This window comes from Camelus bactrianus, chromosome 28 (assembly GCF_048773025.1).
Source record: "Camelus bactrianus isolate YW-2024 breed Bactrian camel chromosome 28, ASM4877302v1, whole genome shotgun sequence".
In the NCBI taxonomy this organism is placed as follows: Eukaryota; Metazoa; Chordata; class Mammalia; order Artiodactyla; family Camelidae; genus Camelus; species Camelus bactrianus.
Window position 1 is genome coordinate 15,775,014 of NC_133566.1, and position 15,119 is coordinate 15,790,132.

Consider the following 15,119-nt stretch of genomic DNA (forward strand, 5'->3'; position numbering starts at 1 on the left):
AATCGATTCTTATTTTCATATGTTGCCATGGAATGTTTAGAAAGTAAACATTTCCTCTTTTCTGTCTCTTAGAATAAGCAAAGCAAAGAAGAAATCAGAAGGGTTGACTCAGAGCATGGTGGACAGATGTATTCAGGTACACAGTTGCTTTACATGGTTTTCTCAACCAGGCTTGCCTTTCTGTAACCTTTTAGGCTGGGTCTTGTTGGCAGCAGCCTCTTGGCTCTAAGGGGAACGGATATCCCCTGGGGCCTCTGGTAGGCCCAAATCATGAGCAGAGACAAAGGGCATGGAGAGAGGGAGGAAGAGGGAGAAGGAGAGTACCGACCTAAGATGGAAGCAAAGCATGAGGGGAGAAAGGGTTTATTGGAGGCATGATGAAGGGCAGTCACCCCAGAGTGCCACCTCACAGGGCTGCTGGCTCCAGCTGGCCTTTGGCTGAGGCTGGGGTTTGTACCAGGCTTTGGGTGCGTGGGAGGGACCAACACACTGATGGCAACGCCGAGGTGAAATCCATTTTAGTAGGAACTGTCGGGGAGGTTCCTATTCTCCAGATAAGGACTCAGCGGCCTTGACCCTTCTTACACTAGGATGAGATTGTGGACTTCCTGACTGGAGTGCTCACTCGCGCTGAGGGGCACGTGGGCTCTGAGCCTCGGGACCAGGATGCTGAGAAGAAAAAGAAGCCCCGGGATGTGGCCCGCAGAGACCTGGCCTTTGAGGTCCCTGAGCGGGGCAGTCGACCTGCCTCACCAGCTGCCAAGCTGCCTGCCTCACCCTCGGGCTCAGAGGTAATGCACGCAGGGAGGGAGCACTTTTGCTGGGGGTTCTTCGCTTCGTGGGGATGCCTGGTGGCCTCGCCAGGCCTGTGAATGCCTACGAGGAGAATTCCTGGCCAGGGAGTTCCAAGAGGACTTGCTGATTGACAGTCAGTCCAAACAACATTGGCTTGGCTCTTGTCCTTCTTAACCTACTCAGGATCTCTCCAGTGTGTCCAGCAGCCCCACCTCCAGTCCCAAGACCAAAGTGACCACGGTGGCTTCTGCCCAGAAGTCCAGTCAGGTTGGAAGCACTCAGTTGCTGAAGAGACACGTCCAGCGGACGGAGGCTGTGCTGACCCACAAACAAGCCCAAGGTACAGCCGCCTGGCCCCGTGGCCTCTCGGGCTCTGTCCTCTGCAGTTGACGTCATTAGGCAGTTGGAAAGTATTGGTGTCTCCAGCTTTTCCAGGGGTGTGTGAAAGGCACCCTTTCCCACATTTCTGTCCAGGCAAAATTAGGTTGAAATGAATACTGAGGGCTGTTTCCAAGGGTGAAATATCACAGAAGGTCTCTGCATTAGTGCTCTGTATAGTTCCACTAATTATAGCTGTCTTGGTTTTCCGAGGAAGTTAGGCTTTATGAACTGACTGTGTGTATATTGCCCTCAAACTTTTTTCTAACTGCCAACTGGGGAAGCTCCATCTTCTGTTCCAGGCCTGCCCAGCCACTCCTGCAGCCAGGGAGCTTTTCAGGTCCCGCAGACAGGGTAATTGGCCGTGATCGTCAGATTCTAGGGCAACTCCACTGGCATCGTGCCCTCCCTTTGTTTTGCCCTTGAAGAGTTAAGATTCCCACATTGGGACTTCCAGTGAAGTTTTTCAGGGGTCTCTGCAGATAGATTTTTAGATTAGGTTGGGAAGTATTTGTGTGGTTGAATGGAGTTTGGAGAACAGTGAGTGCTATGTAAGAAGCTCTGGAGAAGGGAGCCTTCAGGGGTGGGGAGGGAGGCAGCAGTGGCTCTCCCCCTGCCGTCACTTTGATCCAGTTGGGGGACCCTGAGGTGAGGCCTCTTGGGCGTTTGGTGATGTATCCAGGAGCAGGTGTCATCTGAGGTTCTCAGGCGCCTGGGAAGGGGCAGCAGCTGGAGCTGGTTGTCAAGTAGAGAGACATGGAGGTGACAGGAGGCTCGTCTGCTCTCTTCCCCGTGTTTCTTTTAGTGGAGCCAAATGGTCAGGACTTAGACTCAGGCCTCTTACAAGGTTGCCCGTAGCGTGGTGCTAACAAGAAGCAGAAGTATGAGTGGATGGGTGAAGACAGAAAAGAGGCCTGGCCCTTAGGGTCCACGTGGATGCTCTGTGACCAGTAGCTTAAGTGGTGGCCAGAGCCAAGTTCCGAGTGGGTAGTGGGCTTTTGATGAAGAGAGAGCCATCAGTTTGCCATGCTTCTGGAGGAGATAATTAGTCAAGAATGTAAGGAGTTCTGGAAGGCTGATTGGTGAGCTGAGTTTGAAATGGGACCCAGAGTTTGATGGGGGAGAGCCGCAGCCCTAGCACCCTGGCTTTGGCAGAGCTCACAGACTGCAGGGGATGATCCTAGCTAACATTCACGGGCCCTCGCTGCGGGCCCGCCCCTTCCTGTCACTGGACTTGCTCTTGCTTTTGGAATCTGGGCAGTGGCCCTGTGAGGCAGGTACAGTTAGGATTTTCAGTTTATGGATGGTAAATGGCAGAGTCAGGTTTCAAACCCGTGCAGTAATTCCAGAAGAAGTATCTGTTGACCATTTCCTAGAACATTTTCATATCTTTTTCTTACTCCTCTTTTTCTCCTTTCTCTGGCTGGCTGTGATTCTGTAATTCTTTCTGATTCATTCCAGCACAGTTTGCTGCTTTTCTGAAACAAAATATGCTGGTGAGGAAAGCTCTTCCTCCCGGCACCTCCTCCTGTCTCTTTGGTGAGTATTGTTCTTTCTCTCACCTTTTCACCCTCTGCTGTCTGCTTCTCTCCCCTTCTCCCTCTTATTTCTTCCCCATCCCTGCCTCTCATTTGTCTGGTTTCCTCCTATTCTTTCCTCTCTGCATTCTTCTACCTTCTGATTCTTGTCTTTGCTGGTCCTCCTCACTCCATAGTCTTTGCTTTCCCCCCCATTCTTTCTGTTTGCTTCTCACGGTGTTTTTCTCCTTTTGTCTCTTCTTGCGTTTCTTGACTCTGCTTGTCCTGTGTGTGTCTGTGGTCCATTGCCTGTGAGTCTGAATTTCCCTGTGTTTTTCTCCCTGCCTCTGGTTTCCTGCTTCCATCCGAGCTGCTGCAACCACTTATCAGCATAAAACCCATACTCCTTTCCCGTTTGCCCTCCTCCTGTTCTGATCTTAGTCAGTGCCTTTATCTGCTAGGCAGTCCTTTCAGGTGGTTGTGGCCTGATTGTGATCTGGAGTAGCTCCCTGTAGCCCCGTGCCAGCTTCCTTCCCCCCACCTCCCTTTCCTTGTGTGACTCCTGCCTCTCCCCACCCCGTCCCCATCGCCTGTGCTAAGAACAACTGGGAAGGGCTTCTAGGTTTAAAGAGGAGGGGTTCTCTGAGGAAACCTGAAGGATCACTTAAGAGTCTAGGAGGCATGGCCATGTGCAGGATGAATCTGTTTGATTCAGTGGATGGGGAAGCCCATGTGTGAAGAGACGGCCTTTCTCTGTGCTAGTACAAATGACCTAGGGACTAGGCTGTGACGTGGGCCACTGTTGCCGTATTACTTCTGGGCAGGAGCTGTAAGGTTGTCTTGGCTGAGATGCTCCCTTGCCCAGTATTCACTCCAAGCCAGCCTGAAGTCCCAGGGACAATCCTCCTCACTGTCTCCGTTTGGCCAGCAAGCCCTCAGCCTTGGGCCCTGAGGGCAGGGTGGGACTCCAAGCTTGGTAGAAATTTCCCTTTTGGGGAGAACTGAATAGCCTGCTCCTCTATTGCTTCTTCATAAAATGGTTACCATCCTCCAGCTGTGTGATGTTGGGGAGGACTTGAGAATTGTCACATTCTTTTGAGTTCAAGAAACCCTGTTCATACCTACCGTGGTGAGTCCTCTGGTTTTTGATTGGCCTTTGCTAGGCAGGGTCAGGGTGTCTTCTTGCTTTTTGTTCCCTCCAACTCAGAACCCCCTTCCTTCCGACTCCAGGACAGGGTAAGGGATGGGGCTGGAGCCATCCTCTGAGAGGGCCAAGGTGGAGCTGCACCACAGGGGGGCCTGAGTGAGGTGGGACTGAAGCATCGGCGTTCTCCTTGGACGTGTGGTGACTCTGCGTGGGGTGGTTCTTCTGCGTGTTCCCTCACAGCCTTGCCCGTACTGGTACTGTCACTGTCTGTTGGGCTTTTTTGGATTGTGGAGAACTTCACCACAACTTTATTTTTAGTTCCTATTTCATCAGAACAAACGGAAGAAGCTGAGAAAGAGGATCTCAGGGTCCAGCTGAAGCGGCACCATCCCTCCAGCCCTCTTTCTGGCAGTAAGACTCCCAAGCGACCCAAGATCAAGGTGTCCCTTATCTCCCAGGGGGACACAGCTGGGGGGCCTTGTACTCCCCCCCAAGGAGGAGCTCCAGAAGGTAAGTTCCTCCAGGTCTATTTAAATAAAAACTGACTGCACCCTCCCAGGCACACAGCATTGCCCTTTTGGTGGCCCCTTATTGGGCATCTGAGCCTCTCCCTTGGTGTGAGAGGTGCCTGGGGCAGAGATGGCACATGATTGCTCCTGGGGGGATGGTGGGCAGTAACCTGGGCTAAACTAGGATCAGGGAGGCAGAACGAGGATCAGAGGAAGCTGTGGGATTATTCAAAGCTTCATGCATTTTGTTCTTTTTTGGTTTTAATTAATGATAATGAAATATCCCAGAAAGTTTAGAAAATAGAAGGAAAAAAGTAACCCTAGATCTTCCTGCTCTAATGTAGTTATTCATCATTTTTCATCTTCCAGTCTTTTCCATAGTATGTTGCATTTAGCTTGGGCTCTGAAAGGTCAGGGCCAAATAGGACTGACCGGTTTTCTGTCCTGCAGCCACAGGAGGGAAGCCCATCACCGTGGCGCTGGGGCAAGCTTCAGCCGGGGCCAAGGAGCTCGCAGGGCTTCTCGCTACCAGCAAGTGAGTCTGCTTCCTGGCCTCTCTCGGTCTGTTGCTTTCTTTGTCTTCACATTTTCTCCACTCCATTTAGTGCTTTGGGGAGATGGTTGATTCTGGATTCCGTCCATTTTGAGAATGTGACTTTTCTGAGTGGCATCTTTGTCTGGGTCAACTAGGAGTTCATTTTTACTTAAAGTTTGCAAAACGTCCTGTAGCTCTTGCTTCAAGGCCTAATGTCTTTACTTTAGGCCTGACTTTGGAAAGATTAGAGGCTGGATTTAGAAGGTGGGAAAAGGAAACGGAAGGTTCTAGCCTTATGCTCATTGCTAAGAGCCTTGCTGGGCCCCACTGTGGACCTTCCCTGTGTTGCCAGGGTCTGCTGCCCTCTGACCTTTGGATAATGGAGCTCCTGCCTTTATCTGCAGGTCAAGTGCTTCTGAAGGGGGAGTCTCAGCCAGCCCAGTGTCCTCAGTGGTCTCCAGCAGCACTGCACCCAGTGCCTTGCACACACTCCAGAGCCGCCTCGTGGCCACCTCTCCTGGCAGCTCCCTCCCAGGTATCTGATTGCCCAGCATTCCCTGCCTCCCAGCAAAACCTCTTAGGGCGGCTTGTAGAGGGTGGTCCTGGGAAAGCGTCCTCTGGGCCTCAGGCTTTTCATAGAGACTTGGTGTGAAGCTGGAATTAGCTTTGAGGTGGGGGAGTTTGGGGCCTTAATATCTGCTGTGAGTAAATGTCCTAGTCTGCAAGTAGTGTGTCTTGTATTATAGGAGAAGAAAGCACTGGTGGGAAAGGTATGTCCTGGTTTCATTTTGGTGTTTTTAAACACATCTGGTTGAATGAAACTGGAAATGGTGCTGTGCTGGGCATTAGCACAGTGACACGTTTTTCCGCCTGTGCTTGTCTCCTCACTTTCTCCCCGCCTCCCCGACACTACACGAAACGCTAGTTGCCTGAGCCCAGCAGGGCCAGGGCACTGTAGATGCCCTGCTCCTTTGAGAGGACCTTCCTCTTTGCTTTGAGGTGACTGGACTGTGTGTAAAGTGAAGTGTAAGCCAGATATTTGGGATTCTTTGGCTTAAAAAGTCCTTCCTCTTCTGAAAGAAAGGCAAGAATTTAGATTTCTGAAAAGTGGGATTCATGCTCTCCTTGGTTTTCCTAAAACTGTCCAAAATGTAGGACAGGTGATCTGGAGCAAGTTGGGATGTGCAGAGTGAATCTGAGGCAGTGTGTCAGGCGTAGTACCTTTCCTCATGTGAGCATCTGGCGTGCATGCTTGGGGAGCCCCTTTGGCATCTCTGTGAGAGTACTGGGAGCGTCTGAGGGAGAGAGCGTTGGTGTTTTAGTCAGCTGCTGAGGGTGGACGGGCACGGCTCCTCTGGGCTAAGGGACTGAGCCTGTGCTGATGTCGCTGTATCCTCTCCTAGGGGCCACATCAGCCAGCAGCCTCCTCCAAGGCCTCAGCTTCAGCTTGCAGGATATCAGCAGCAAGACCTCTGGCCTCCCAGCAAGCCCCTCCCCGGGGCCACCCCCACAGGTGCACATCTGCCTTCCACTGGGCTGGGCAGGTGTGGGAGGAGGCCTCCTCAGCTTAGCTGGTTCTGGCAGGGACGCTGGGTCTGGAGTCTGGACAAATAGCCTTCTGACTTCACTATTAGAACGATCATAGGTTAAGGCTCCACCACTTACTAAGTGATCTTGGGCCAGTTTCTTGATCTCTCTGTACCTTTGTTTTCTTGTTTATAAAATGAGGATAATGGTAGTATCTCCCTTGCAGAGTTGTTTTGAGAGTTAAGTAAGAACATATATGGAAAGTGCCTGGCGGAGAACCTTGCATGTGGTAGGCACTCAGTACCTGGTAGCCTTTCACAGTATGGGCCCTCCGCACTCGACCGTTGCTGTTGGGCAACAGCTTCTGATCACCTGGGCTTGTGTGTCCCACAGGCCACCAGTGTGAAGTTGCCCACCCCCATGCAGAGCCTGGGTGCCATCACCACGGGCACCAGCACCATTGTCCGTACCATTCCTGTGGCCACCACTCTCTCCTCCTTGGGTGCCACTCCTGGTGGGAAGCCCACAGCCATCCACCAGCTGCTGACCAATGGGGGCCTCGCTAAGTTGGCAAGCAGCCTCCCTGGCCTGGCTCAGATCTCTAACCAAGCATCAGGTGAGTCTCATGAGTACTGTGGGGACTCCCAGATATGGGATCTTCCCCCAAGACCTTCCCATCTCACATGGGCAAGGTATGATGTTGAGCCCAACCCCCACAGGGTCCTGGCCTTGACCCTCAGGGATTCAGCCATATGGGTCCATCCCTCAGAGAGGCTGAGAGAACACAGGCTGTTCCTGTTGCCTTTCAGACAGACAGACAGGGCACAGATGACCCAGCTGGGGAGGAGGCCGAGGCGGGAGGCTGAGAGGGGTGTGTTATATGGGAAAGAAATGCTCCAGGAAAGTGGAGGCTGTGACAAAAAAGCCTGCTCCCTCTCTCTCAGGCTTGAAGGTCCCCACCACCATTACTCTGACACTGCGTGGCCAGCCCAGCCGAATCACCACGCTGAGCCCCATGGGTTCAGGAGCAGCCCCAGAGGAGCCCACCTCCCAGGCGCTTCCCTCCAGCTCACAGGTGAGTCTGCCTGGGAAGACCGAGGACACAGTCTCCAGTGTTGGGAAGCTTGGGGCCGGCTGACTGGCTGATTGGAGGAGCTGGACCTGTAGGCAGACCTGATGCAAATCACTCAGGGTCTGTAGCTTCGTGACTGAGCAAGTCATGGACCTCTCTGAGTCTCCTTCTCTGTAACGCTCCCTGGATTGTTGTGAGGACTAACTATGTCGATATTTCCAAGTTGTAGCAATGCCTATTTAATGTTTCTGTTTTCTTCTCTTCTCTGTCCTTTTCTCCTCCCATTCTCAGTTCCATCATCCAGAGGTTGGGTAGAAGCCAACTGGCTAATAGTCGTTTTATGACCACCTTTCCAGTGTAGTACCATTCCAGAGCTTGGCATTCATTGCTGTCTTTTCAGGGCACAGTTAGCTTTCTATAGCTCTTACCCAGGCAGTCACCATCAATTTCCCTTAGCTGATTTGATTTACATTATGATCGTTTCAAGTAAAATGTTTCTAACCTTAAATGGTAATCTGAGAGTCACCCAAAGATCAGAGGTTAAAGAGAAAAATAGTTTGAGTCCAGTAATGAATGTGCTTTCCTTCAGTGTCCACTTTTCAGCCGAGGCCTGCCGTCTGCGGGAACAGGGTGCTAAGCAGGCTGCTATGACCGAGGGCTTGGCCCTGAGCCCTCATTCCCACCACACCAGCCCTGCCCGGGGTCTGGGCACCTGTCTGTTCGCAGCTGTTTCAGAAGCTCTTCTGCCTCTTCCTCTGTAGGGGAAAGTACTGCACAGAGATTATTCCCCAGCATTCATCGGGATCATAGCTACCCCTACCTGCCTTTCTGCAGAGAGGTTGAGGTGTTTTTCTTTCTTTATTTTATTCCCTATTTTTTAAATTAAAAATGTAATTATTATATTTGTTTTAAGTAGTACAAACATTACAGAAATAATACAATTTAGAAAGTGAAAGTTTCCCGTGGTGGCACTCTTAGGTGGTACCCACTGTTGGTGACTTGATGTGCAGTCTTCTAGATTTTCCTTTCCATACAAAGCACATTATTTTATTTTTTTGACAAAAATTGGATCACAGAATATGGACTATTTCTTAACTAGCCTTTGTTTACAAAACGTGTTGTGACATGTTTCCATGTTCATTTCATAGAGACCTGTCTGGTTTTTGCCAGTGCCTACTAGTATTTCACTGGGTGGGTGTACTCTCTCTCCCATTAGAGAGTTGGGTTATGTTTTGTGTTTTTCATATGGTAAATAATGGTACAGTGAACACCCCTGTTCATGATTTTTGTGTGCTCCTGGGAGATTTCCTCAGGCTAGAGACCAGTAAGCGGAGGGTCTGTGCATCTAACATCTGGCCAGCCGCTGACTAATGGCCCTTCAGAAAGTTTGCTCACGTACAGTTAAGCCACAGTGATGAGAATACCTGCTTTCCTATACCTTTGTCAATTGTGGAACTCAGTATTTTTTTAAATTTTACTTTCATTTTTTAATTTTTTTTTGAAATATAGTTAGTTTACAATGTTGTGTCAATTTCTGGCGTACAGCGCAATGCTTCAGTCATATAGGAACGTACATATATTCGTTTCATACTCTTTTTCACCAAGATATTGAGTATAGTTTCTTGTGCTATACGGTATAAACTTACTGTTTATCAAAATAACATTTTTAATTTTATTAATTTGTTAGGTGAAAAATGAAGGTGTTTTAATATGCATTTTCTTCATTACTTACGAGATTGTCTTCTTTTGTGAATTGCTTGTCATGTTCTGTATCTATTTAATTCATGAGAGCTTTATATATGCAGGTGTTAATCCTTTATCTGTTACATAAATCGTATATACTTTATTGTAGTCAATTGCTTATATTTCTTTTTCTTTCTGTTGAAGTATTAAGTGCTTGTCTTTAATTTTTGTTTCTGGATCTTTTGTCAAACAGACATTAAAACATTTTTATGTGGTAAAATCTTCAAATTCTTCCCTTTATGGCTCCAAAGTTTTGTGTCTTAAGAAACCTCTTCTTATTGCAAGAATGTAATCTTTTTGTTGTTTTTTTTCCAACTGTGGTAAAAGATACATATAACTTACCGTCTTATCTTTTTTTAGACTTATAGTTCAGAGGCATTAAGTACATTCACACCGTCGTGCAACCATCACCACCATCCACCTCTGGAATTTCCCATCATCCGTACTGAAACTCTGTTTTGTTTTGTCTTCTTGTATTGATTTTGTTTGCTTACCTTTAGTTGTTCAGTCCACTTGGAATGTATTTTTAATGCTAAGTGAGGTTAGGATCTAACTTAATTCAAGAGTCCATCCTTCCTCCATTCATTTGAAATCAGGTGCTCTCACATTGTGGATTACAGTTCCCTTGACCTGTCTGTTTCTACACTAGCTTACTACTATAATTTGACAATGCAGGTTCTCAAGGAAGTATCAATTATGTTTCTAGTTTGCTAAGATTATCTTTATTGTTTTCCTTTCTCTTGATAAATAATGGGTTTTAAATTTTGTTCATTGTCCTTTTGAAATCAAATGAGCTGAATGAGCATAAACATTTCCTTTTAGTCAATTAAAATGATGGATTACCTTAAAAGCTGTCCTGATATTGAACTGTCTGAATTTCAGATTCAGTAGATTGTTCAGTATGTCCTATTCTCTTTTTTGCACATGCCTGAATTTTATTGCGTACACTTAGGAAACAAGACCCTATCAAAGGAGAACAAAACAAAAAAAGGAAGGAAGAAGCCAGGTGCTTCAGAGGAACTGCATGTCTACTTTTGATTTGCGTTTATTTTACTTAGGGTTTTGACCTCTATGTTTACTAGGAAGGTGGGCTTATGGTTTTCCTCCCATCTGCCCCTGCTTTTTTGTGTGTGTCCTTTCCTTGTCCAGTTGTGTAAAAGGGATAATTCTATTCTTTTTTTTTCCCCTGGGATAATTCTATTCTTGTAGAATGAAATGGAAAACTTTTTTTTTTTCTCATATTGTAAAACATTTGTATAGCAGAGAAACGGTCAGTTTCTTGATGATTTGATGGAAATGACCTATAAAGCCACTTGGGCCTATTTTTAGGCAGACTTAACTGTTGCGGATGTCACATTAGTGCACAACGGAGAGCACAGATCCCCACCATGAGATGTCTTCCTCGCTTGGAAGACATCTCTTCAGCTTGGTCTGGCCGGTGGGGGTGGGAGCTAGAGTTGAGAGAGGATAGAGGTGACTGAGGATCCTTTTCCATGGCTGAATTGAAGTACAGAGTAAACAGCAAAATCTGATTTCTACCTGATGGTATTAACTTGAGAGCTTAGTTTTTATCTCAGTAAAATGGGTGTGTAATTACTGTGAGGGTTCTAGTGTTGATTGTTTTCTTTCAGACAAAGGAGGTGTTATTAGGTTAAGACTTGCTGACTCAAAAGCATCTAACAGTTACCTCTGTGTTCAGACTGCCAGATAATATGATATCAGGGAAAGCACTGGGCTCCTGGTCAGGCCCTCTGCCTTCAGCTAGCTGTGTGATCCTGGGAGAATCACCTGACCTCTCTGGGCATTGGTTTTCTCATCTAGTCTAGTGAGGAGGTTGGCCTAAGTCAGTGACTGTTGTAGTGGTGGGACGAGTAGGGGCTGTCTCAAAATCTCCGTAGGCTCTGGGAAGATGCATTTTTAAAGGTTGAGAAACAAAGCATCCGTTTATGATGTTTATAAGACAATTGGAAGTTTGAACACTGACTGGATAATTATTGATGTTAAGGCATTGTTAACCTTTTTAATGTGTGATGATGGTTTTAAGTTTGAAAAAGAATCCTTTTTAATTTCTGGATTGCATACTGCAATCTGTATGGATAGAATGAATTTAGAAAGAAAAAAGGTTGTCAGCACTGGTTCTAGACTTCTCTAAGGGCTGTGCAAGCTCTTAGTTATCTGCTCTTTTTTTGGCAGTGATGAATGTTCACTGTGTGTTTCCTTTATGGAACTGGACCATTATGTATGCCCTCCAGCTGAGAAGCTGCAAGAGGAAGGGGAGAGACAGAGATTGTTGTGCCCTCAATCAGGGTCCTGAGAATAGACTGCTTGCCTGTGGCCACAAGGTCTCTCTCCTCTCTGGCCATATAGTGACCTTGTCAGTCCAGCCAGCCAGGGGGTAGCCCTTGCTGTAGCCCTTGAAGCAGCCGTGGGAGGGCTCTCTCGCTGCAGTGTGCTTCTAGTCAGGACAGGGTACTCATCTGTGCACCGCCCTGCCTTTGGGCAAGGTGAGCAGATGCAAGATGGGTCCTTTTAAGTTTTGATTGCCAAACCCTTCTTCCTTCCTCCTCTCCTGTGTCCTCCATCTGCCCCTCTTTGCTGCATTCTCAGAGACCGCTTCAGAGTTTTCTAAAGGGTAAATCTAAAAAAGTGGGGAATACCTTTCTGAAAAAAGGCGAACTCTCTCTACCTTGTTTCCTTCTTCCTGAGCTGCTGGGCTCAACAATTCATGGCATCTTCCACAGCACTTAAAAAATGGGTGAGACCTAAAACAATGATATTGTCAGTACAGTCATGGAAAACTTCCCTTTGACTCTTATCACCCTTAACAATTCACTTGTTTCCTTTTCCCTGCATTCTCTTCTTGTTTTTATGCATGATAATAAGAGCTCATATTTGTGGTCAAACACAAACTGTAAATGCTTTATGCAGATTGTCCCATTTAATCTCACAACAACCCTGGGAAGTAGGTGCTGTCACCTCTGTCTTACAGAGGAGGGAAAGGAGGCTCAGAGAGCATAAGTCACTTGCATTAAAAAGCGGTAGAGGTGGGTCTCTGAGGCCAGAGTCCACGTTTTGTTAATCATTTGGCTGCTGGGACACATGTCCTTGTGCATCCAGCTTTTTCCCTATTGAGAATTACTTCTTTGGAATAAATTCTCAGGAGTGGGATAATTGGGTCAGAGGGTCTGGATGTGTTAACCTGGCTAAGTTTTGACTCTTGTTCACTACCTCTCCTGCCACAGCGCCTGCCTCCAGCACCCTGAAGATGCCGAGTGATATGTCCTCCTTTACCAGGTTGGTGATGGCTGCTGCACGGTGAGGCTAGGGCACATGTGCTGTCCTGCTGAGCTGGCCACTTGTCTGAGGACCTCTTTAAGACAGTCATTTTTGCCTCTCTGCCAACTGTCTTGAGGGTTGGGCCTCTGCGTCTTGTGAAACCATTGGGCAAGGTGATATAGTGCCAGCAAAGGGGGCTTTGTCCTCTAGCATCTGTGAGTCTGGTTCCCAGAATCCCCAGGCTCCTCAGCAGATCTGGCCATGTGTGGATCGGAGGCACCTCTTCCCCAGCATTAGCTGTGACTTGACCCAAGTAGCGATGCGGGACTGCTCTCTGCATTTCATAAAGGAGTTCCTTTTCATAGTCTGTGCTGCCCATGCCAAATTGGGAAGAGATGTCCGTGTGGTCTGGGGCTGCAGGCGTTGGGACTGAGAGCCCTTTGCTGAGGAGTGGGACCATCCTGGCCCGCTGGCCGGTGGTTCAGCGCCAGAAGGGCTTGTTTTGTGCATTGCTGTTGCCTTCACCAAGCAGCCATGGGAGAGTGCTCCCCAGGCAGCTCCCTCTTAGGAACCACGCTGGATACTGGGTAGCCTGCTGCGACCTGGGAACTCCTTGCTTCAGACCCATGACAGGGCAGAGAGAACTGGGCCGTTATCTTTCAGTCCCTCTGGCCACTTGGAGATGTGGGGAGCAGCAGTCTCCAGGCGGTGAAAGCTGGCTTCTTTCCTTTTTCCATCATGCTTTGCGTAGTTCCTGCATCCAGAAACCCTGCAGGTCCAGAAAAGCTGAAGAAGAGGAAAGGAACAGCAAGTGACGTGGCTTGAAGGGCTTGCCAGTAACTCCTGTGGTGAAAACAGTTTGAGCTTGAGGCTTCGCTTCTGGTACCTGAGGAGCTGTTGATTCAACTGGAGATGAGAAGGATTTGCCCAACCAGAGGGAAGAAACCTCAGCCCCTGACATTTCTGTCTCCAGTGCTTGGAAGTGAAACAGGGATAACCGCTAAGTTAACACCACGGCCATCCCAGGAAGCGGAGGCATCAGGACAACGAAAGCCGTGCTTCAGTATTTCTGTTCCATGTGACTTTTGTGTCTTCCTGCTTAGAAGCAGAACGATTATTGACATTGACTCTGCCGTGCAAGGCTCTTGGTACCAGTCTGAGCCCTGGAGGTAGAGGTCCCTGGAAAAGTGATCACTGAAGACGGAGCTCTGAGCCCTTCCTTATGGCTTCACAATACTTGTGTGCAAAGGTATTTTTAGATTTGGCTTAGAACCTATCCTCCAGAGCAGGCTCCCTTCCCTTCCATACTTTAGAATATTTCCAACCAAGGTGATAAATAAGGCAACTCAAATGTGACTCTTCAGTATCTGTAGGCAGGCAGGGCCCACAGCATGCCATGGCTGGACTTGTGATCCAGGGTCCTGACCCATGGCGCAGCGTGTATCCAATCCAGGCCACCTGCTTTCAGTCCAGGAGCCTCACCTCCAGTATGAGTGGCAGCCAGGAGGGAGCACACAGTGTGCAGCAGTATCAGACAAGGCAGATTAGGGTGGTACAGGCAGGGGCAGGGAGATGTATACGGTAGGAGTGGAGAGGGCGTCTTATACACCATACCCTACCTCCCTGACCTCCTGCAGAGCTGGTCTCAACAGTGATTCACACAAAATTAGGCCACATTCTTGCATTAGCTGTTAAGTGACTGCTTTCTGAAATTGAGGAGGCATTTAGTAGTTTGAGGAAGATATGAAATCTGAAAGACATCCATGGGTCAGGGGTTTGATAACTTCACAGGTAGGATAATAACACACCAGTAGGAACTAAGGACAGTAAGACTGTGAGACTATATAAAGCTTTTAGGAATTCTTTAAGACAAGTTCCTGAACAACCGACTTACGATTTAGGAGTGCAGCCGAGTTAGTGCTGGATGGGCTGCTTTTGAAAGATGTTGGCCCAGCATGTGCTGGGGCCAGAGGAAAAACTAATGCGTTGTCTTGCATTTGTGTAAATCCTAGTGTGCTTCCCATGGGTGGTTTTCTGAGGCTTGGGTTGTACACCTTGAAGAATGCGAAAACTGGAGGAGAGGAGTTGAGAGAACACTGATTCTTCTGTACCGTGGAGGGACAGGCTAAACGGGGAAGTGTTTATTAAAGTCTATAGAATCATGTTCCCCAGTTCCATGCTTCTCCAGCCACACTTCTTGAAGTGTGAAAAGGAAGCTTTCCTCTATCACATAGCAGACCCAGGGTCCGTAGCTTCAGAATGTGATGCTACTGGCTGAAAATGTGGAAGGATCAAGAGGGCTTTAGTTAAATTCTTGGGTGACAGATGTGTGTTGATGCCCTATGGAAGATGTCCTTGTGCTTTGAGAAGAGGTCACTGATAGAGGAAGACCCTGTTTGTTCTTGGGCTCCACCACCAGAACCGTCTTGGGCTAGGTGGGTTATAGAGCTGAGCTGCTGTGATGGTTCTGTTCTTACATTAGCCAAAACAATTAAAAATAAAAACAATTCTTCAGCTTGTTTTCAGTTGACTTCTTATGTTTATTGTGGTAGCCACACATTGAAGTGGCCCAGAAATAAAAGCTAAAATATTGTTGTAGTGCCAATGATCATCTTACTGA

The 15,119-nt window shown here is 48.0% G+C and overlaps 1 protein-coding gene across 11 annotated transcripts in view; it reads left to right on the top strand.

The window, feature by feature from the left end:
- KANSL3 (KAT8 regulatory NSL complex subunit 3) overlaps positions 1 to 15,119 on the top strand; it is a 40,784-nt gene that overhangs the window by 23,947 nt on the left and 1,718 nt on the right. For 4 of the 11 annotated variants that reach the window (XM_074354635.1, XM_074354637.1, XM_074354640.1 and 1 more), the window contains 11 exons: positions 73 to 136; positions 591 to 791; positions 979 to 1,135; positions 2,635 to 2,712; positions 4,156 to 4,347; positions 4,797 to 4,881; positions 5,286 to 5,416; positions 6,285 to 6,394; positions 6,802 to 7,024; positions 7,353 to 7,483; positions 12,466 to 15,019. In XM_074354635.1, coding sequence (XP_074210736.1) covers positions 73 to 136; positions 591 to 791; positions 979 to 1,135; positions 2,635 to 2,712; positions 4,156 to 4,347; positions 4,797 to 4,881; positions 5,286 to 5,416; positions 6,285 to 6,394; positions 6,802 to 7,024; positions 7,353 to 7,483; positions 12,466 to 12,486 — 1,393 coding nt within the window. In that variant the 3' untranslated portion in view covers positions 12,487 to 15,019. Of the gene's footprint in view, positions 1 to 72; positions 137 to 590; positions 792 to 978; positions 1,136 to 2,634; positions 2,713 to 4,155; positions 4,348 to 4,796; positions 4,882 to 5,285; positions 5,417 to 6,284; positions 6,395 to 6,801; positions 7,025 to 7,352; positions 7,484 to 12,465; positions 15,020 to 15,119 lie in introns of those variants that run through there. The other 7 variants (XM_074354636.1, XR_012503043.1, XM_074354638.1 and 4 more) reach the window with 7 other exon arrangements.